Source organism: Equus quagga, chromosome 13, assembly GCF_021613505.1.
Source record: "Equus quagga isolate Etosha38 chromosome 13, UCLA_HA_Equagga_1.0, whole genome shotgun sequence".
NCBI lineage: Eukaryota > Metazoa > Chordata > Mammalia > Perissodactyla > Equidae > Equus > Equus quagga.
The window spans coordinates 85,483,014-85,504,270 of record NC_060279.1 but is presented as its reverse complement, the minus strand read 5'-3'; the positions used below and the strand labels follow the sequence as shown (position 1 = coordinate 85,504,270).

Genomic DNA, 21,257 nt, shown 5'->3' with positions numbered 1-21,257 from the left:
AAGGCAAGGACTTAAAATCTGCATTTTATTGTGCCTGTTTCTGGTAACCTTCTGTAGCTGACTTCCCTCCCGCTCCCAACTTTGGCATTTCTTTAAGGATTAAGCATCTTTCCTTAGGCTAGGAACTGATTGCTGAGCTCACCTGTGACCACCCAGCTCCAGACAATAGACTTGCCTCCGGCTACGCCCACCTAGATAGCAGGCCACTACCTGCTGTGTCCATCAAGCGCCGACAGGGCAATCATGTGAATATTGTGGGAGGGACATTTCAATCACATGTGAAACACCCAGTTTGGGGGTATATAACCACTATGTGCACCCCACTTCTTCGGTGCCCTTTCTTCCTTTGGGAAGAAAGGCCCCCGGCCATGGTTCCTCATAAAGCTTTGTTTAATTTTCTCTTGCTATTCTGTCTCATGTGAATTTAATTCGTTCTCTGGCCAGACGAACCCACATTTGGGAAGAGGAAATGTCTTCCTCCCCTACAAAGTGCTCCCCCATCAACACAGTGAGCAGTAATTGGGTTAATGTCTTTCTCGGTGAGCTTCATGAGAGTCGGGCTTATGTCGGCTGTTACTCCCCATTGTATCCCCAGCCCCTAGCACCGTGCCTTGTACGTGGTAGCCATTAAGTAAATGTGCGATAAGTGGATGAGTGAGAACTTGGGGAAGCAGGGACGGGGACCAAAGTGGAAGTCCTAAGGGTGAAGATGCCCGAGTTTGTGGGATGAGAGGAGATTCAATTGAAGTGAATAGTATTTGTTTTTCTATTACTGTTTTAACAAACTAAGCGGCTTAAAACAACATAATATTTTTATCTTTCGGTTCTGGAGGTCAGAAGTCCAAACTGGGGGGGGATGCTGCGTTCCTTCTGAACCTTCCTCCAGGGGAGAATCCAATTCCCTGCCTTTTCCAGCTTCTAGAGGGATGTGCATCTCTCAGCTTGTGACCCTGCATCACACTGACCTCTGCTTCCTTCCTCACATCACCTTCTTTGACTCTGACCTGCCTGCCTTCCTCTCATAAGGACCCTTGTGCTTACATTGAACACACATTGTGATTACATTGAACCCACCCAAATGACCCAGGATCCTCTCCCCATATCATGATTCTTAATCACATCTGCGAAGTTCCTTTTGCCACGTGTAACATCTCCACAGCTTCCAGGAATCGGGACACCACATGTTTGGGGGAACCATTATTCTGCCCACCACAGAAGGGAGAAAGTACAAAGCCTGCTTATGTCACCTTTGGCGTGGAGAGCTCATCCAGTGAGACTGTGCATGTTTCCTGAGACCTATATGCCAGGCCCTGGGGATTTCAAGATAAAATAACCTGGTCCCTTGGGAAGAACTTGTGGGCTATTCTGGGGGAGAGAGAGTCAGAATACAGTAGGGTCAGTACTCAATTGGGGTATGATAAGGCACTATGGAGGCACAGAGTGGTCAGGCGAGAGTTTGCAGAGGAAACAGCATCTAACCCGAGATCCGAAGGATGAGCAGAGCTAACCAGGCAAGAGGGAGTAGAAAAGAGAGATCAGTTGAAACAGATGTGTCACAGTCTCATTATGAACATCTTGCAAACTCTGAGCACTGATGGGTGACAAATACAAGGAACCACTGGCGCAGAAGAGTATAAATTGATTTGCTAATTGTTAACCGTAATAACATCCCCCTTTCTCTTCCTAATTTAAAAGTGAAAGTGAAGGAGGAGACTAGAGCCCGTAAAACCCAGAGGTCTTGACTCAGCAAACTGGAAGAGACTGTTGTTGTCATTGTTATGTTGAAGAGGCAGCCATAGGAAAAAAAACCCATCAGTCCAACCACAGACTCTGAAGTCCCAGGTTAAACACTGTATTCGTCCTGGAGGGCTGTTGGTGACAATTAGGAATAACATCTTTGGATGGCCTGGAAAAATGATGGCATAGAGACATGAATGATGGTAGAAGTGAAATTGGTATTATGACTATTATTCACTCTCGATGTAAACTTTGCTTGTTACACTGTGTCATCTCCTGGGACCGGAGTGGGGAGCAGGGGGCAGTTAAAGCTGCTGTTCTAAGATTTTGTAATCTCTCTCCACGTGTTGGGGACAAGTTATCTCGTTTGATTCTCTCTAGAACTGACGTGGTAAATATTTTTAGTTTCCGCTTTCACAGATGAAAACTCTGGCGGGTCTATAGATTTCTCAAGGCTACCCACCCAGTGGGTGTTGGAGCTGGGGCTGTCCAAAAAATGGGAGATATCCTCTTCTCCATAAGGTGGGGAAAAGGAGAGGGGAAGTTGGAAAATTTAATAAAAATAAAAGATGCGTGCTCCACCAAAATTAGGCATACATCAAGAAAGGAACACATGAGTGTTGAGTGGTAAGAAGTGCATAGGGATGGAAAATGTGTGTATGAGGATAAGATGTCAAGGTTAGCTACATAAAAAGAGAAGTTAAATTAACAAATTCAGGAGAAACTGTGCAAGTAGCTAGGCCTTTGGGAGGAAGAGAGGCAGGATAAGGAGAGCAAACTGCAAAGTGGAATTGGTTTGCAATGTCTTTACCACAACTGGGAGGGCAGCCAAGAGCACAGTGGGAAGCAGACCAAGTGGAGTTTATTCGAGTCCAGGTCACAACTCTATTGCACACATGCCACTTGCTGTTGCCTTGGCAACAGACCCATGCTTAAGGATAATGACTGATCAAAGAAAATAGCCCGAAAGGCATGCAAATGACACTGTAACTAGGGAAGAAGTTCTGCTTGGTCTGATCTTGGTCCGATCTTGGTCCACCTTTGGGGAAGGTCTGAGGAGGAGTTTAGGAGAGGTTTGTTGAGAGACCAAGATGATGTCATGCAGGGAATGACGGTGAGTTGCTTAAAAGATGAGCTGGAGCATGCGCCGTGGAAAAAAGGACTAGAACTCCATTCCAGTTCTGCAAGTCTGGTAGAAATCGCTGTTATACAATAGCTAACATTTATTGAGCATTTGCTACATATGGGTCAGTCACTGTTTAAAACGCTTCACGTGTATTGTGCACTCAGTCCTACAACAATCCTAGAAAGTGGGTATTATCAGTGCGCCCATTTTACAGTCAAGGTAATTGAGGTTTGGAAGGGTCGCTTTCATAACATCCCACAGTGAGTGAGCAGCAGCACTGGGATTCGAACCCAGGTCTTCTGGATAGGAAGCCTTAACCACTGATAGCTCATTCCACTGATCCAGGGAGTCTTGGAGAAATGATCCAGAAGGAAGATAGAGGGCACGGTACAAAAGTTATTGGTACTCAGGAAGCTGGGCTCAGTTGGGAGAGCTGTGGGGCTCCTGGAAGGGCTAGTCCAACCCAAGGGCTCCCTGCTGCTTCTCTGCCCTCTCTGGGAAGTCTTCTCACGCTGCAGGCGTCTATATCCAGTTCTCTGGGCCTCAGGGTCAAACGTTACCAAGGGCAGGACTCTGGCTGCGCCAGTGGAAAACGACCAGTGTGCCCAGGGAGATGAGGACCAGGCCAGCCAGTCCCAGGCGGATGAGGTTGCCCCGGGTGTAGTCCAAGGAGCCGGAGCCTGAGGGGCCAGCAAGGAAGAGAGGCGTCAGCGCTCGAACCCGCGGCCTCGGCCCCACCCTCCTGGTCTCTGACACCTCTAGGGTGGACTTGGGGACACAAAGCTGAGGGGTATCGACGAGGGAGGGACCGCGACTCTTGGGTCTGAGGGAGGAGGGGGTAGGAGGCCTGGCCTCCGAGGTCTGGGGGAAGAGGGACTGTGGGCCCGGACTCCCTGATCTGAGGGAGGAGGGGGCTGGGGGCCCGGACCCCTGGGTCTGAGGGAGGAGGGGCTGAGGGCCTGGACTCCGAGGTCTGGGGGAAGAGGGACTGGGGGCCCAGACTCCCAGGTCCAGGGGAGGAGGGGATGGGGGGGCCCGGATCCCAGGTCTGAGGGAGGAGAGGCTGGGTGTCTGGGCTCCGAGGTCTGGGGGAGGAGGGGCTGGGGGCCGGGTCGCGGGCCCCTCACCCTCCAAGCTGATGACCAGCGGCTCGCTGCGCCGCGACAGCACGTAGGGGGAGGAGGGCGTGTGGTAGTAGCAGCTGTAGGTGCCGGCGGCGCTGGCGCCGAGCAGCGGGAAGTCGGCCCAGAGCTGCGGCGAGTCGCGGTACTGCACCGGCGCCGCCTCGCCCTCGCGGTACAGCGCGAAGCTCATGCCCCGCCAGCCGCCGGCGCAGCGCAGGCTCACGTTGGCGCCGGGCGCCACCACCGGCCCGGGCAGCGCCACCAGCGACGGGGCTGGTAGCTCGTCTGCAAGGGGGGAAGGCGGGGACCGAGGGCTGGCGCCGCCCAGCGTCAGCTGGTCGACTTCCTCTCTCTCCCACCTTCCCCCTACTTTCCCTCTCTCTGTTCCCCGCCCCCCCTTCCCTGTTTTCCTGCGTCCGTCTCCCCCCTCTCCTACTCTCTCAGCCTTTACCTCCCTCTCTCCTTTCGTCTCGGCCAGTGTCTCCATGTCTCTCGCCTTCTCTGTGTGTCTGCCTCAGCTTCTCTGTCTCCCTGAGGGTCTCTGTGCCCCTGTGGCCTCCTGTGTCTTCGTCCCCAAGCGTGTCTTTCTCTGCATCTCTGTCTCTCCCTCCTTGTAAGTCCCTTTTCCCTCTGTGCCTGTGTCTCGCTAAAATTCTATGTTTTTATGTCCCCATCGGTGCATGTTTCACTCCCTTTGGGGCTCAGGTGGTGTGTCTCCTTCTGATTTTTCTCCTTGTGTTTCTATGTCTCTCCCAGGGTCTCTCCACCTCGGCACTAGTGAAATTTTGGATAAATCTGGATAATTCTTTGTTATATAGGGGAAGAGGAGCTGTCCTGTACGTTATAAGATGTTTTGCAGCATCTCTGGTCTCTACCTACGGGATGCCGGTAGCACACCCTCCTCCAGTCATAACAACCAAAAATTGTCTCCAGATATTGCCACAGATCAGCTGGGGGGCACAGTTGCCCCTGGTTGAGAATCACTCCGGTTTCTCTTGGGTTCTCTCTTTCTCTCTCCATGTAGCTCTTTTTTCTATGTGTCGTTGTACAAGCCTGTCTCTGTATGTCTCTCTCTCTCTCTCCTCCTTCCTCCCTCATACCGCTTCTGTGTCCCTTCTCTCCCACCCACAGCACCTCACCTGTCACCAGCAGTTCCAGGGCATCACTGAGTTGGGAACAGACACCCGGCCTCCAGCCTGGCTTCTTGTAGCAGCAGCGGTAACTGCCTCCCTGTTCCGTGGTCACCTCCTCCAGGAAGAACTCCGCCAGCTCCAGGAACACATCCCGTTGCAGGATGGACTCAATCTCTCCAGATTTGAAGAGTTCAAACCTCCAGGCAGGTAGGGGCGCCCTGCACCTCAAGGTCACGTTGACCCCAGGGGTCACAACTGCGGCCGGCTGAGCCCCCAGCTGCGGCTTGGGGTATAAGGCTGGGGGGACTGAATAAATGAGGCTGTCTGGGTCCTCGGGCTTCCTGAGAGCCCAAGGAGATGAAAGGGAAGTTGAGATAGGAGGAGAAGCACCTGGGGCAATGACTGCCCCTTTCTCAGCCTCAGTGGCCTGTTTGTAAAATAGGGGAGGTGCTGAACCCCAATTGAGGCTTGTCAAAATGAGCTGTCAGTCAAAGGACCAGAGCATCAACTCCTGAGCTTACAAACACAGGGGTTTGTCAAGGGGATGGGTTCATGAAATCTGCGATTTTAAATTGCTCTCCAGAATATCTGTAACATAGTCAACATATTTCAGTAGTTGCCAAAACTTGCTGTCTATTAGGGGGGGAAAAAAAAGTTGGATCCCTACCTCACACCATTCCCCCAAACAAATTCCAGATTAATTAAACACCTACATGTGTTTTTTTTTTTAAACTATAAAAGTATTAGAAGAAAATATATTTGTTTTGTGGGTAAGGAAGCCTGTCTTAAAATATAAAATGAAAAATTCAGAAGAGACAAGGTTAATTCACCACTTCAACATTTTAAAGTTGTGTATTAGAAAAAACAAATAAATGAAGCTAGAAGACAACTGACAGCACTGGCAGGACTAACTTAGTCATAAGCCACATAGATTAAGAGTATAGAAAGAAATCCAGAGCCAACCCAATTGAAAGTTCGGCAAAACATATGAGAAGACAGTTCACAGAAGAGGAAGTCCAATTGAACAGAACACATTTGGGCGGGGGGTATGCGCCGCAGGGTGAAAGTTGCTCAGAATTAAAACAGGTTGTCAAAAATTAAAACAATAGTTAACATTCCGTTTGGGTGAATGTGTAGTGAAACAGGCACCCAGGTGCACTTGAGTGCACCTTTTGAGAATGCAATTTGTCAGTTTCTATCAAGATACACAAAGGACGTGACCAATGACCACATAATTCCAACTGCTCTACCCTAGACAAATACATATGCATGGGCACAAAAAGCTCATACAGAAGCATTGATCGTGAGGGGCAAGACTGGGAACAACCCAAACATACGGCAAGAAGGCCAAATAAACTAGAATCCAGCCAAATGCTAGACAGCATTTAAAAAGAGAAAATAAAGGTACAGCTGGCAATAATAACGTGGAACTATCTCCAAGAGAGATTGTAAAGTGAAAAATGTTAGATGCGGAACTGTATGAGTCACGAAATATCAATTTTGCCTTGGCAAGAAAACAAAGAAGTATATAAATACATGCATCTGTTTGAATGCATGGAAACTTTCTGTAAGGATCCAGAGATTATTTAAGGAAGATGAGGAAGGGGAAGAGAGAGGCTGTTATATGTCCCTTGAGAATGATTGAATTTTTAAAACCATGAATATATATTAGCTTTATCATTTAAAAATAAATTGATACCTAAGGTAGTAACGGTTCTCCAGCTGGTTCTTATCTGAGGTTGTAGTGTAGCAGGGGGAGACTGAGAGAAAGAAGAGGTCTTATCTGTCCAAAAGCCTGGAAAGAAACACAGGGCTATCTCAGGGTAAAGGACCCTACTTTTGCGGAAATGGGGTTACAAAAGCGGGAATAATTCGCTTTACCAGAGACCCTATTTACTGAGCCCCGCACTATGCCAAGCCCTGAGCCAAGGGTTTTTACACAGGTGATTTTATTAAATCTTCACAACAACCCATTTCACAAAGAAACTGAGTCTTAGCAAGCAGTGGTTTGTTCAAGGTCGTAAATGAGTAAGATGGTGAAACTGGGGTTCCAGCTTAGGTCTTTTTAGCTCCAAAGTTCATGGCCTTCACTACTCACCCATAGTGGTCACTAAGGGGAATGAGGGAGGAAGGAAGGAAAGAAATAATGGAGGGAGGGAGGGAAGGAGACTAGGCAAGAAGGCGTGGGAGGAAGGGAAATAAGGAACCCTGGGGTGAGGTTGGGCACCAAAATGAAATCTGAGCAGTTGGGAATGGGGTGTCAGCAACATGCAGAGGAGTGGATGGGTCTGTTACTCACCGGTCGGAGTGGTATACGTGTGACACAGACGCCCTGTAGAAGGTTGAGGGGGCTAGGTCTTTTCCAAGCCCTAGGCTTCTCCCAGCCCCACCTCATTGGGAACCCAGGAATCTGAGTCCCCAGGCCCTCTTTCCTCTGAGAAACAGGAATGTTACCCATATTTCTCCTGTCTCGGTAGCCATAAATCCAGACCTCCAGTCCCTACCTACTTAAGAAGCCAGAAGGCTGGAGCCAGCCCCCTCTTGCCTCGACACCCAAGAGTTCAGGCCCTTGGACCCCACCTTCTCCGGGAGACAATAATCTTGGCCCACAGTTTCTCCTCCCTGGGATTCAGGAGTCTGAGCTCCCAGCTCCCTCCTTTCCCAGGGATCCAGGTGTCGTGGCTTCCATCCCCCTCCCACATCAGAATCTGGGACTCTATACTCCCTCGTCCCCAGATGCTCAGGTCTCCAGCCCCTTCTTCCTCTAGATCCCGAGAATCCTGCCCCCAACTCCGTCCTCTTCCAGGAACCCAGGTATTTGGGGACCCTCTGTCTTCTGACTTTAGAAGGGGGTGGGGTGGCTCACAGAGGCTCAGCAGCTGGAGGAGCAGCACCAGTGCCATCGTGGGCAGGTCTTGGCCGGAGTGGAAGCAGGAACCAGGGCTTGGCCTGCTCTCTCACCTCCCAGGAAATGAGGCAACTTCAGAAAGCCAGAACCAGGTCCTGTTTAGGGAAGGGCGGAGCGAGGTGGGGGCCCCTGGGTGACTGTATCACAGCCCCATGCTGTGGTGGAAGAAGTTGGGATTGGAGCAGTCATAACCTTGTGTTCATTAATTAAGCTTAAAAGAAAAAAACTAGCACCTATTATATGCCAGACCCTGCGGCCCGATTCTGGGGAGAGAGAGGAGTCAGACCACATTCGGGCACTCAAGCGGCTCAGTCTGATGGAAAGACGGATCCAGACCAGGTCAGTTAAAAAGAAAAGAAAAGAAGTGATGTGCACTATAATGGAGGTCCCATAGGACACTGTGAGAGTCCACAGAAGATCCCTAACCCGCCTGGGATGAGAGGCAGGACTTCCAGGACGAACTGATATTGAGCTGAGACCTCAAGAGATAGGTCAGTCCATTCGTCCTCTCCCAGCCTCTGTTTCTCCACCTGTAATGGGCTTTGATAAGTAAACTATAAAATGAGGACTACTGCACTCTGCCTGAGCTGGGTCGCAGCAGGAGGACTGGAAGTCACTCCTGGGGAGCGACTTTTAGGTTGAGAGTGAAGAGAGCGCAGTGGCAGGTATGCCAAGACATGCTTTCACTTAAAGCTGGGGCGCCGCCTCCGTTCCAGCGGCTGCCCCGGACTTCTGTTCTGCGACGGGCACACGCGTGGCTCACTCAGCGAAGCCTCGCGCGCAGGGACCACAACTCCCAGAATGCTCCACGCTCTCGCCACCGCCTTGGACCGGTGTTTTGCGCCAGTGCGCACGCGCAGACTCAGTCAGCGGCGCCTCCCGTGCCCGGACTACGATTCCCAGAGGGCTCTGCGACCTCGCTGCCTCCAAGACCAAGATGGCTGCGAGTAAGTGCGGGCGCCGCAGGTGCGCGGGGCGCGGGTAGTTCCGGGAGCCCAGGCGGCCAGGTGTAGGGTGCGGCGGAGCCCTCGTGGAGGCAGTGGGGTCCAGGCCAGAGGGGGTCGCGGAGGTCACCAGAGGGCTCTTCCAGGGCGGGGGTGGCGCGAGGGGGTTAGAGGTCACTGGGGGCATCCCCTGCAGGGGTGACACTCCACGCCCACCCATCTAGGACTCGCCGCCTTCCTCAAGAATGCCTGGGCCAAGGAGCCGGTGCTAGTCGCCTCCTTCACCATCGCGGGCCTCGGTGCGTGAGCGGCAACGTACATCACCCCCAACCGGCGTCCCGGCCTCCCCTCCCCTCCCCGCCTAGGTCCCCTCGCCTTACACCCCGCCTCCATCACCCCGCCAGTGTCCATCCTGTCCCCCGAGACCCCATCACCGCCCTCAGCGTTCTGTATCGCCACCAGCGTGCCACACGCCACGACGCCCCCTGGCTTACCCCCTTCCCTAATACGATGGCCCCTTCACCACCCCCACCCCGACACACCGACCGAAGAGGCCCCTAATCCTTCCAAAGGAGAGGTTCTCAACCTTGGCTGTGCATTCAGAACACCTGAGCGCCAAAAAGAAAAGAGAAAAATAATGTAGGAAGCCTCCCCCCTTTCACCATCACCCCCCAACAGTTTCTTTTCTTTTCTTTTTTTTTTTTTTTTGAGGAAGATTAGCCCTGACCTAACATCTGCTACCAATCCTCCTCTTTTTGCTGAGGAAGACTGGCCCTGAGCTAACATCGGTGCCCATCTTCTTCTGCTTTATATGTGGGATGCCTACCACAGCATGGCTTGACAAGGGGTGCCGTGTCTGCACCCGGGATCTGAACCAGTGAACCCCGGGCTGCCAAAGCGGAACGTGCAAACTTAAATGTGCACACTTAACCGCTGTGCCACCGGCAGGCCCCCGTGCAACAGATTCTGAATGGAGCTAGGCGGGGTTGGGGAATCGGCCTCATGTGAAAATCCCTGATTCTAAGGTGCTGCCCTGATTGAGAAGCTCTGCTCTGGGACAGGGCTACTGGAGCATGGGGCTCACTTGTGGGTGGGAAGTGTCTTGTTAAAAATGCAGGCTCTGATCTAACAGGTCTGGGGTGGGGCCTGGGATTCTGCATTTCTAACGAGTTCCCAGGTCTTGTTGATACTGTTGGTGGGCACACCACACACTGGGTTAAGGTTTCAGAACACAGTTGTCCCATTGGGCAGCCACGGGCCACACGTGGCCGCTGGAAATAGGGCTAGTATGAATTGAGATGGTATTTTATGCTCATGTGAAGTACAGCCGATTTCAGAGACTATGACAAAAAGCATATAAAATATCTCAATTTTTTCCATGTTGATTCTATGTTGAAATGATGTTTTGAGTATACCAGCTTAAATATATTTTAAAAACTAATTCTGTATGTTTTAACTTTACTTTTAACGTGGCTCTTAAAAATGTAAAATTACATTTCTGTCAGGCAGCACTGACCTGGAACATTCCTTTATATGCCCTACCCCACCCCTCACGCCCAGGACTCCTGGCTCCCACCCTTGAGGGACTGTAATTTCTCAGCGACCTTCCTTGTACAGCCCCTCCCTCCCTCAGGTTCTAATAGTTCATGATTCCTCTGGAACATTCCCAACCCCCCCCCCCCCCACCCGCCATGCTCCATGACCACGTCTACACTCAAATGCACTCATTCCATGAGCACGCCCACCCCTTCCCTCCTCTGTGCCCTCTAGGTTCCACTATCCCTGAGAGCTTGACTCCCACCCCCTCCTCCAAAAGAAAAGAGTTATAAACCCTTCTGATGTATGGGGATCTCAGGGTGCCCACAGAGGAAAGGGGCCTCCTGGAGGTGCTGGACCTCTCTGCTCCCCTTCCTCCATGCATTTGACCCCCACTTTGCCAAGGTTCAGCCACTCCCCACTCTCCCCCCTTCTCCCCTCCAAAACGGCCTTCCCCTGGGCCTCACCCCTGTCTCTCCACAGCTATAATTCTGCCCATCCTCAGCCCCTACACCAAGTACTCCATCATGATCAACAAGGCGACACCCTACATCTACCCAGGTGAGTGGGAGCCGGGGGGGAGGGGGGGGATGCTGGGGGAGGAAGAATGATGGGCAGGTCTCCTCAACAGGTCTCTGAGCTTCTGCAGTGCAGTCTGGACTTTTCTGCCCTTTCTCCTTTTTTTTCTTTTTATTGGCTGAGGAAGATTCGCCCTGAGCTAACATCTGTGCCAGTCTTCCTCCACTTTGTATGTGGGTCACCGCCACAGCAAGGCTGATGAGTGGTGTAGGTGGGCACCCGGGATCCAAACCTGTGAGCCCCAGGCCACCAAAGCAGAGCACACCGAACTTAACCACTATGCCACTGGGCCGCCCCTCTTTTTTGGGGGGGGGATACCATTCACGTGGCATAAAATTCACTTCCTGTCCATTTTTGCACTTCTGAGTTTCTGTTCCAGGTTTCTGTTCCTCTCTGGGTTCCCATCTCTACTGATTTCTGCATCTCCATCTCTCCAGGTCTCTGTCCTCTCTCAGTTGGATCTCTTTCTCTCCGAGTCTCCTTTCTGAATCAGTCTCTCTCTGGTCTCCTATGTCTCTGGGTCTCTATCTCCCTGCATGTCTGACTCCCTGACCCTCATTCTTCTCTCCCATCTCTCCCTTGGGGTCCCATTTCCCTCTTTGACTATAAACCGACAGGCCAGCCCTTCTCTGTGGGCCCCTGGAGATCTGCTGGTCTCAGTGGCCCACCCTCTTGCTCCACAGTGCCCCTCCGAGATGACGGGAACATGCCCGATGTGCCCAGCCACCCCCAGGACCCCCAGGGCCCAAGCCTGGAGTGGCTGAAGAAACTGTGAGCACCTCCGTTGACAGGGAGGAGATCCCCTCCCCTGTGGCCCCCAATAAAAATGTGAAAACTGACCCCAGAGTCGGAGAGTGTGTGTGATTAGAGGTGGGAGCAGTAGACAGCAGCCCAGGAGAGTGTGGGGCTCAGTTTATTGGGGGGATCAGTCAAAGGGGGGGCTGGCTAGGGTGGGGTAGGGCAGCAGTTTGTCTGGGCCCCGAGAAACCCAACTGGAATCCAGGGCCTCATCTGCTTCGAAGCCAAAGTCTTCCTCGACCTTGATCTGGGGGGAGAAGGGCGAGGGCGTGAGTAGAGATGGCCCGGGGCCTCATTTCCGGCTTCCTCTGTGCACCTCCGAGAAAAATGCCAACCCTCCGGGGCCCCTGTGTCCGGTTCTTCCCGTCACCCACCTTCTCGTGGCCCTCCGCTCCCGCCCTCTCGTTATCTTTCCTCCCCACCACCTCCTCCAGGGCTTCCAACTTCCTCCTCCAGCCAAGCCCTTGCCCCACTTTTTCCAGCTCATTCTCCTTCCCCACCCAACCCCGACCCCCTACAACCCCTCCTGCTCCCCGTCCTTTCTGTAGCTCTCCCCTCCCCACCAACCCAGCCCCTAGGGGTCCTGGTCCTGCCCTGCCCGGTCCGGTCCCTGCGCCCCGGGCTCTCCCACCTGCACCGGGGCCAGTTCTGGCGTCAGCGCGGCTCCTGCTCGGCGTCCATCCCGGGGCGCTCGCCGCCTCTTCCGCCCACTGGGCCCCTCACCCGGGGCTGGGCTGCTGGGTTCTGGGGGTGCGGGCGTCCTTCTGGGCGGGGACAGCCCCTCTTTCTCTGGAGGCTCGTTCTCGGCGTTGCCCGGGGTGGGGGCATCTGTGCCCTGGCTGCCCTCGTCCTGGCGGGAGTTGAGGGGGCAGGTGAAGGCTGGGTCCTGGGCTCCCGGTTTGCCCAGCCCCCCGGAGACCCCGCGCTCACCTCCAGTACAATGGTGAACTGGCCGGCCCGGTAGTCATCGCCGTAGGAGTCCAGCACTCTCATGAGAAACCTGCGCCCGGAGAGAACCGCCAGTGGAATAAGTCTGTTCTGGCGGCTGGGGAAAGGGGCACCCGACAGCCCAGCTCTGACTGTGAAGCCAAGGTGCCCTCGACCCAGAAGCTTCAGAGCTCCCAAGTCTGAGACCTGGGTGCCAAGCACTGGACCAGCCGATGGGACTTTAGGCAAGACAAGGTGACCTCTCTGTGCCTCGGTTTCCTGCCCGGCCAACAGGAGATGATGACTCCGACTAAGTGGAGTGCTGGGAGTGACACTGCAGCTAGATGATCGCTTTCAAGTACTCAACGGGTATCGGCTTAGTAAACATTCAAGCGTAAGTTGTCATTTTTTTTTCAAAAGGTATGCTTTTTTTTTTTTTTTGGTGAGGAATATTGGTCCTGAGCTAATATCTGTTGCCAATCTTTCTTGATTTTTTTTTTTAAAGATTTTATTTTTTTCCTTTTTCTCCCCAAAGCCCCCAGGTACATAGTTGTATATTCTTCGTTGTGGGTCCTTCTAGTTGTGGCATGTGGGACGCTGCCTCAGCGTGGTTTGATGAGCAGTGCCATGTCCGCGCCCAGGATTCGAACCAACGAAACACTGGGCCGCCTGCAGCGGAGCACGTGAACTCAACCACTCGGCCACGGGGCCAGCCCCTTTCTCGATTTTTTTAAGTCCTTCTAGTTCTATGTGGGATGCCACCACAGCATGGCTTGACGAGCCGTGTTAGGTCCACACCCAGGATCCGAACTGGCGATCCCCAGGCCGCTGAAGCAGAGCACACAAACTTAACCACTGTGTCACTGGCCGGCCTGTAAAAACTGAGAGGCAGGTGCAGACCACCCTGCGGCCTTCTCTTCTTTCCCGTCCCTGCTTCTAAAAGCTTTTTTTTTTTTTAAAGCTCTGATTGATTGAATGCTACCTGTGAGCCAGCGCCTGGGCGGAGTGTTTTACACGCACAGTCTTACTCCTTCTCGAGTATGCATCGTGCCCCGCCCTGTCCCAGGCAGTGTTCCAGGAGCTGGTCATGTGTCAGGGAACAGAACGAAGGTCCCTGGGCTCTTGGAACTCAGAGTCTTGCAGGGAGACAGACAATCAGCAAATCAACAAACCATAATGGGTCAGAGAGGCGGAAAGAGGCAGATGATACCTGATTGGGACTTCAAAAGGACGGTGGGGGAGGCCTCACTGAGAAGGTAAGGGAGTGGCAGAAGAACCTTTCTGGCAGGAGAAACAGCAAGTGCAAAGGCCCTGAGGTGGGAAGGTGTCTGCTGTGTTCTAAGTAGAGCAAGCAGGCAGGTGTGATGGGCCGTTTGATGCAGGGCCTTGGTGGCTGTTTAAGGACGTTAACTCGGAGTCAGGTGGGACCCCTGCAGGGTTTTGAGCAGAGAAGTGACTTGGTCTATCTTACATTTTATTTTAACTTTTGAAAAAAATGATGTGTTTTTTAAAATTGTGATAAATAACATGAAATTTACCACTTTAACCATTTTTAAATGTACAGTGCGGTGGCATTAAGTACATTCACGTGGTTGTGCAACCATCACCACCATCTGTCTCTAGAATTCTCTTCATCTTGCAAACTCTGTCCCCAATAAACAACAACTCCCCGGCCCAGTCAGCCACCACTCCGCTTCCCGTCTCCATGACTCTGACTACCCTAAGAACCTCAGGCGAGTGGAATCACACAGTATTGGACCTTTGGTGACGGGCTTATTTCACTTCACATAATGCTTCAAGATTGAGCCATGGTGTAGCATGTGTCAGAACCTCCTTCCTTCCTAAGGCTGGATAATATGCCAGCATATGCATACACCACATTGTTTATCCGTTCCTCCATCCATGGCTGCCTGGGTTGCTGCCACCTTTTGGCTTTTGCAAATAACACTGCTATGAACATGAGGTTACAACTATCTGCTCGTGTCCCTGCTTTCAGTTCTTTTCGGTATGTACCCAGAAGTGGAATTGCTGGGTCACACGGTAATTCTATATTTAAAAATTTGGGGGAGCTGCCATACTGTTTTCCACGGTGGCATGTCTTACATTTTAAAAGGACCACTCGACCACCCTCCATGTTTCTAACGGTCTGGCGAGAGGCCCAGGAACTTGCATTGTGACAATTCCCAGAGGTCTGAGGCTCGAAGTCCAGGGCCCACACACTGAGACCCACGGAGCTGGGCTCCAGACACAGAGCTCAGAAGGCGTCTCCTGGGGCTGGCCCGGTGGCATAGTGGTTAAGTTCACACACTCTGCTTTGGCGGCTTGGGGTTCGCAGGTTCGGATCCTGGGCACAGACCTAGCTCGTCAAGCCAGGCTGTGGCAGCATCCCACATAAAATAGAGGAAGATGGGCATGGATGTTAGCTCAGGGCCAATCTTCCTCACATAAAAAAAAAATAAAAATAAAAAATAAATTAAAAAGAAAGCATGACTCCCTGACGAATCCACAGGGAGTTTAGCGTGTGCGGATACTTCCTCTGCCTTTTGAAGTTGTCACCATAAAGGCCACCCCTCCCCTTCCCTAGACTGGGTTCTGCTGTAAAATACAATCTTGGCTGATGGTACAAATAGGACCAAAAGGGTTCAGCCAGGCCCACCCCGTTGTGACAGACTTGGAGGGGCACAGCAGGTGCAGGGAGATGAGTCAGATCACAGCAGGAATCGTGTGAGAGGTCACATCCTGGGCCCAGCTCGGCGGCAGTGGAGGTGACAAGACGTGGGGTTCTGGTATATTTTAAGGGTAGAGTTGACAGGAGCTCCGGTGGGTGAGATGCAGGCAAGAGGAAGCAGCACAGGATCCCCAGCCCTTGGGGGAGGGGCCAGGCTTGGGGGAAGTCAGGGTTAGTTCTGGAAACATGTCAGAGAGCCAGTGTCACCGTCCTGCGGGCAGCCAAAAAAGAGAACAGAGAGCTCCGAGGACAGCTGCAGACAGGATCTGGAGGTCCGAGGCCGCCAGGTGGCCTTTAAAACCACAGCGCTACGAGCTCTGCAGGCGGGGCACACCCCCCAGCACCGACCAGAACTTCCCGTGAGGACAGACATGTCCCGTACCTGCGCTGACCACTGCAAAAGCCACTGGCCAGCTGCTGCTACCACTGGGCACCTGGCACGTGGCAAGAGTGACAAGGAACTGAGCTCTTAACTTCATCCCCTTTAAATTAATTTAAGTGTACATCACTTCCTGTGCCACGAAGCACCTCACACGCGGCGAGTGCAGCTGAGCAACTGGAATTTTAAATTTCATTTAATGTTAGTTAATTTAAACGAAAAGTGGCACCTGTGGCTCGTGTGCCGGAGGAACTGGATTCCTAATTTCACTTCCTTTCAGCTGACTTCAGTGTAGATTGCCCCCTGCAGCTACTGAGCGCTTGCGTGGTGGGAGCCTCTCAGGAACTGAATTTTCAACTTCATTTTAATGAGTTTTAATTAAATTTATTCATGTAGTTACAGTGGATTTTAATTAAATGTCAATGAAAGTTGCCACCTGTGGCTACCGTGCTGGACAGCACAGAGATGGACAGAAGAGGACTTAGGGCCAAGCCCTGGGGGACAGGGTTTGGGAGGAAGAGGATGGGGCAGGGAAGTGGCCGACGGCCAGGGGGCAGGGGAAACCCGGGAAGGTGAGGGACCTGGACCCCAAGAAAGTGCTTCACAGAGGCATATCCACGGGCCAGGGAGGCGGAGGGCTGAGGACCAAATGAGGGGCTGAGCATTGTGGAGCCCTTCCTCACAAGATGAAGAGGGGGACACAGCCAGTGGCGGGGTCAGCATCAGATCCCGGGCGGGCTGGCCCCAGAGCTCACGCCCCTCCCAGTCACAGTGACACAGGTGCACAGAGGGAAGCTCTGAGCTCAGCTCACCCCCTGGGAGCTCCCACTTCATCCTCAGCAGCCTCGTGACTTTGGCATTGCTCTTGTTGACAGGAAACTGGGGCTCAGAGAGGGCATGTCGCTTGCTCAGAGTCACACAGCAAAACAGTGCTTGAAACTGAGTCTGTGAGCACACCTAGGCCCCCCAGGCTCGGGTGCAGCTCTTGCCTGCAAGGCCCAACCCCACTTCTGGCCCCTGTCTACCTCAGCCCCGGCCCTCCTGTCCAGCCTCGCTTTGTCCTGGCCCAGTAGGGCGGGCAGACAGGATGGTGGTGGGAAGGTCAGGGGGCGAGGCAGGGCTTACCTCCGCTCCTGCTGCAGTCTGCGCGTTATCCGCTGGACCTGATGGAGCCTGCTCAGGACCCGCTCGTTCACCTGTGCGGGGGGTGGGAGGGCGCAGGTCAGCGCTCCATTCATGCTCCCGCTCAGTCGGTCCTAGATGGTGAGTGCAGCCCCCACCGTGCACTAGGAACCAGCCGTGGCCTCTGAGGCCTCCTGCACGTCCCCCTCCCCACCCGTTCCCCACCTTTCCTGCTCCTCTCCCGCCTCCACTGCACCCGCTGGCCTCCAAGCCGATGCCCGAACCCCTTGCGCGCCTTCCTGTCCCGGGGGTTTCCACACGCTCTTGCCCCCCATGTCTGCACTGCTCATTCCCTCAAGTCTGTGCAGGGCATCCACTCGCCTCCCCCTGAACTGCAACAGCCCCCCTCCCCATGCCCACGCCAGAACCCCGCCCACCCAGCCGCGCTCCTCAGCTTCGTCTTTCCTTACAACGCTCATCATTGCCTTCCATGCTATTTACTTGTTTTGCTCCCTGTCTGTCTCCCCACCAGAACATAAGCTCCCAAAGGATGGGGATTTGTGCCCGTATCCCCGTGCCATGAGCAGAGCCTGCAGGGGAGGGTGCTCTGTCACATCTCTGGACAAGCAATGTCACACAGTGATAATGTGTGGGCAGACGCCAAGCAGGCCCCCGTGCTGGGGAGCAGGGCAGGGGGTGGCTACTTCAGTTAGGGCTGTCAGAGAAGACGTGTGGGCCAAGACCTGAACGACGACGTGGAGACAAATGAGCAACAAGCCAGGGGGAAAGGAGTCCAGGCTAAGGGAACAGGCACTGCACAGCGTCTCAGGACCCCAGCCTAGACACGGGGCGGGAGAGAGGTGACTAAGCCCAAGAAGAGGCTAAAGTGTGTACTGCTCCTGAGTCAGACAGACCTGGGCTGGAATCCCAGCTTGCTGCTTCTCAGCTGTGTGAGCTTGGGCAAGTTACTCAACCTCTCTGAGCCTCAGGTTTCTGCATCTGTAAAATGGGAATAATAACAGAACCTATTCCTAGGGGGTGGGCTAAGGGCACTCAAATGCCAGCTCCTTCGAGCGGACGATCGAGTCCCTTTGGGCCCCAAATCCATCTGTTAAACAGGGTTCGGAATACCGCTGCTCAGCGGGTGGGGGGAGCAGGGATGAAAATTCTGAGACATCCTTTGCGCAAAAGCCCGAGGGCAGGCCTGGCACACGGCGGCTGTGACGGCACCTCCCTTGCACTGAAAGACCCTGCGAACACAGAATGCCCGGGATGAAATATTATTGCTAACGGTGGATGGGGGGATTCACGTGAGGAGTCTTGAAAACACCAGAGGAGAAGAGGACAGAGAGGAGTGGTCCTGGAGGGAGGAAGGGAGGTGGGGAGAGCTGAAGGATGCAGCCGAGGCAAAAGCTATATGGGAAGAGAGACACTGTATCTGGTTTATGTACAATAGCTCTGAGTTACCTCTGCAGTGTCTACTTTATATGTACACATACACACGTATGGAAAACTAGGTTACAAATAGCACTGCTACGAACACCCTGGTAACTGTCACTGTTTCTGCTGGCTACATATGGAGGGCTGGCACTGCGGGCCACAGGGTATGCAGAGGTGCGGCTTGGTGCAGCTTCAGGGGAATATAATTTAGACCCGGAGCTGACCCTGCTCCGAGCGCTCCACTGCTCCCACTGCCCTCAGCCTGGCATTCAAGGCCATCTCCCCTCTGGCCCTCTCCAGCATCGCCCATCCAACCAAACACCCCTCCAGGCCTGAGTGAGGCTCCTGCTGCCCAGAGTCCCGCGTGCGCCTCTGCCTCCAGTCAGTCTGACCCGCTCCCGCTTATCCTAAAACTCGGCTCAAACATTGCTTCTTTATCACTTCTCTGCCTCGCCCCCTCCTCTTCATGTCCTTGACTCCTACCCCAGCTCAGGCCTCATCTTCTCCCGCCTGGACCACTAGACCAGCCTAGCCTCCCCCTTCCCGACACCACTGTTATGGGTTGAATGGTGTCCCCCAAAACAGGCGTGTTGGAGTCCTAACCCCCAGGGCCTCAGAATGTGACCTTATCTGGAAATAGGGTCTTCACAGAGGTAAACAAGCTAAATGAGGTGATTAGGGATCCTAATCCAATGTGACTGGTGTCCTTATACAAAGGAGAAATTGAGGGGCCAGCCCAGTGGTGTAGTGATTAAGTATGCACTCTCCACTTCAGCAGCCCCCAGTTCACAGGTTCAGATCCTGGGTGAGGACCTAGACCGCTGGTCAAGCCATACTGTGGCGGTGTCCCACGTACAATATAGAGGAAGAGTGGCACAGTTGGTAGCTCAAGGACAATCTTTCTCAAGCAAAAAGAGGAAGATTGGCAACAGATGTTTGCTCAGGGCCAATCTTCCTCATCAGAAAAAAAGAAAGAAATTGGTTAGGACACAGACACACACAGGAAAATGCCACATGAAGATGAAGGCAGACATCTAGAAGTCAGGGAACACCAAAGATTGCCAGCAAACCACCAGAAGCTAGAGAAGAGGCCTGGAACAGATTCTCCTGCACAGCCTCAGAGGAACCAACCCTGGTGACACCTGGATCTCGGACTTCAGCCTCCAGGACTGTGAGACAACACATTTCTATTATTCTGCCACCCAGTTTGTGGCACTTGGTTACAGAGGGCCTAGGAAACTAATACAACCAAATTCAGAGAGTCTTTCAAATACCCAGATCTGACCTGGTCCCTCCCCTGTTTGAAACCTTTCAATAGCTCTCTCCCACTGTGAAAAAAAAAATTCACACTTCTTGCCCTGGTGTTCGCGGCCTTTCAGGATCTGGGCCCTGCCTATGGCTCCATCCTCATTCTCATCAAGGAGCCTAAAGCAGTGATTCAGCAGAGAGAGGCTGAGTCTGGGGCACAGGCCCTGGGGATGAGCAAGATCCAGGCAGATGTGACAGGCAGAAGGGACAAGACGGGAGGAGCGCCTGACGTCAGGGCTATGGGAGACCTGAAGAGCCCGATCAGTGGGGAGCATGAGGGGCACCTGTGAGACATCAGCCAGCCGACCTGGGCTGGGAAGCTCCTAGAGGAGACTCCCCGTGCCCCGCACCGTGCCTGACACATAACAGGTGCGAAATGAACGAAAGATCCCTTCACCTAGTCAGGGAAGGCTGGGCAGGTGGACGGGCGGAGGCTGGGAAGGGGTGGTCATTTAGGCCAGGGGACCCTAAAGCGGGGCAATCCGCACTCACCTACCTGCTCGATCTCCCGGCAGCGCCGGCCCAGCGCCTGATACTTCCTGCGATTTAGTTCCCGCTGGCGGCGCCGCCGGCCCCGGGCTGCCTCCTCCTCTTCGTCCCGCTCCCGGAGCCCCGAGCCGCCAAGACCGCCGGACACAAACTCCACTTCTGTCTCAAGCTCGCTCTCCAGGATGTGGCCACCGAACAGCGGAGGCAGCGCCAACTCCGAGCCTGGCGGCGCTGAGAATTCTTCAAAACCCACGGCTGCCATGGTCCTGTAGGGTCAGGGGGGCTCAGGGACCCTGAACCCCTGGCCCCCAGCTCCTCCTCCCTCAGACCCAGGAGTCCAGGCCCCCAGCCCCCTCCCCTAGGCTGCTCGAGTACAGACCCCAGTCCCTAAAAACAGTTCTAAGCCAAAGCAGTTGCATGAACTACAATCCCCATCAGCCCTCAGGGTAAAAGCGCGGATGCCTGCACACTCTGCAGCCGCAATGTCTTTCGGGATTTGTAGTTTTCCCCAAAGCCACTCACCCCTCTCTCTGCTCCAGTTCCATCGCTCTTCCGCTCCGGGCGCCCCAGACTTCAGAACTTACAACTTCGAAAAGCTCTAGGTTAAGTCGTTAGCAAAACTACTTGTCCCATCAGTCTTCACGGCCAAGAGATAAGGGACTTAGCCGCTCGGCCTTCTGGGAGTTGTAGTTCCCAATTTCCAGCCCGCTCCCCTCCCCCTCTCCCTCCACCCCGAGTCCCGGCTTAAAGGCCTTGCTTTCTCGTCGAACGCCTTCACCCGTCGTCCGAGTTTTCCCCGTCTTTATTCTTGTCTCAACACCCTGTCGTCCGACTACGGCGATTCGCCACTTGGCAGGCTCAGTCCTCGGAAGACCGTGAGCCGAGTAAGCCCCTTCTCCCTTCGGCGGCTCACCCCTTCTCCGCCTAGCGGCATGTGCTAATAAAGTTGTTGTTCCAAACGCTGCCAGGAACGTCGCGG

The 21,257-nt window shown here is 53.6% G+C and overlaps 3 protein-coding genes across 4 annotated transcripts; 1 reads left to right on the top strand and 2 right to left on the bottom strand.

Moving 5' to 3' along the window:
• Nucleotides 1-2,940: 2,940 nt before the first annotated feature.
• OSCAR (osteoclast associated Ig-like receptor) lies at nt 2,941-8,268 on the bottom strand. The gene is made up of 6 exons (XM_046682433.1): nt 7,987-8,268; nt 7,420-7,452; nt 6,820-6,915; nt 5,127-5,426; nt 3,991-4,272; nt 2,941-3,543 (listed from the first exon to the last, which is right to left on the bottom strand). Exons 1-6 carry the CDS (start codon nt 8,021-8,023, stop codon nt 3,413-3,415), a joined length of 879 nt encoding a protein of 292 aa, XP_046538389.1. The 5' UTR covers nt 8,024-8,268; the 3' UTR covers nt 2,941-3,412.
• On the top strand, nt 5,199-11,926 carry NDUFA3 (NADH:ubiquinone oxidoreductase subunit A3). Of its 2 annotated transcripts, XM_046682436.1 has the most exons (6): nt 5,222-5,327; nt 8,276-8,367; nt 8,745-8,994; nt 9,197-9,271; nt 10,992-11,069; nt 11,771-11,926. In XM_046682436.1, exons 1-6 carry the CDS (start codon nt 5,282-5,284, stop codon nt 11,860-11,862), a joined length of 633 nt encoding a protein of 210 aa, XP_046538392.1. In that variant the 5' UTR covers nt 5,222-5,281; the 3' UTR covers nt 11,863-11,926. The 2 variants fall into 2 exon arrangements, with proteins under 2 accessions (XP_046538393.1, XP_046538392.1); XM_046682437.1 differs by lacking the exon at nt 8,276-8,367 and having other exon boundaries at nt 5,199-5,327; nt 8,745-8,975.
• Nucleotides 11,927-11,984: 58 nt separating this feature from the next.
• Nucleotides 11,985-21,199, bottom strand: TFPT (TCF3 fusion partner). The gene is made up of 6 exons (XM_046682435.1): nt 20,801-21,199; nt 20,286-20,544; nt 17,045-17,115; nt 12,816-12,885; nt 12,517-12,735; nt 11,985-12,132 (listed from the first exon to the last, which is right to left on the bottom strand). Exons 1-6 carry the CDS (start codon nt 20,821-20,823, stop codon nt 12,013-12,015), a joined length of 762 nt encoding a protein of 253 aa, XP_046538391.1. The 5' UTR covers nt 20,824-21,199; the 3' UTR covers nt 11,985-12,012.
• Between the last annotated feature and the right edge of the window lie 58 nt (nt 21,200-21,257).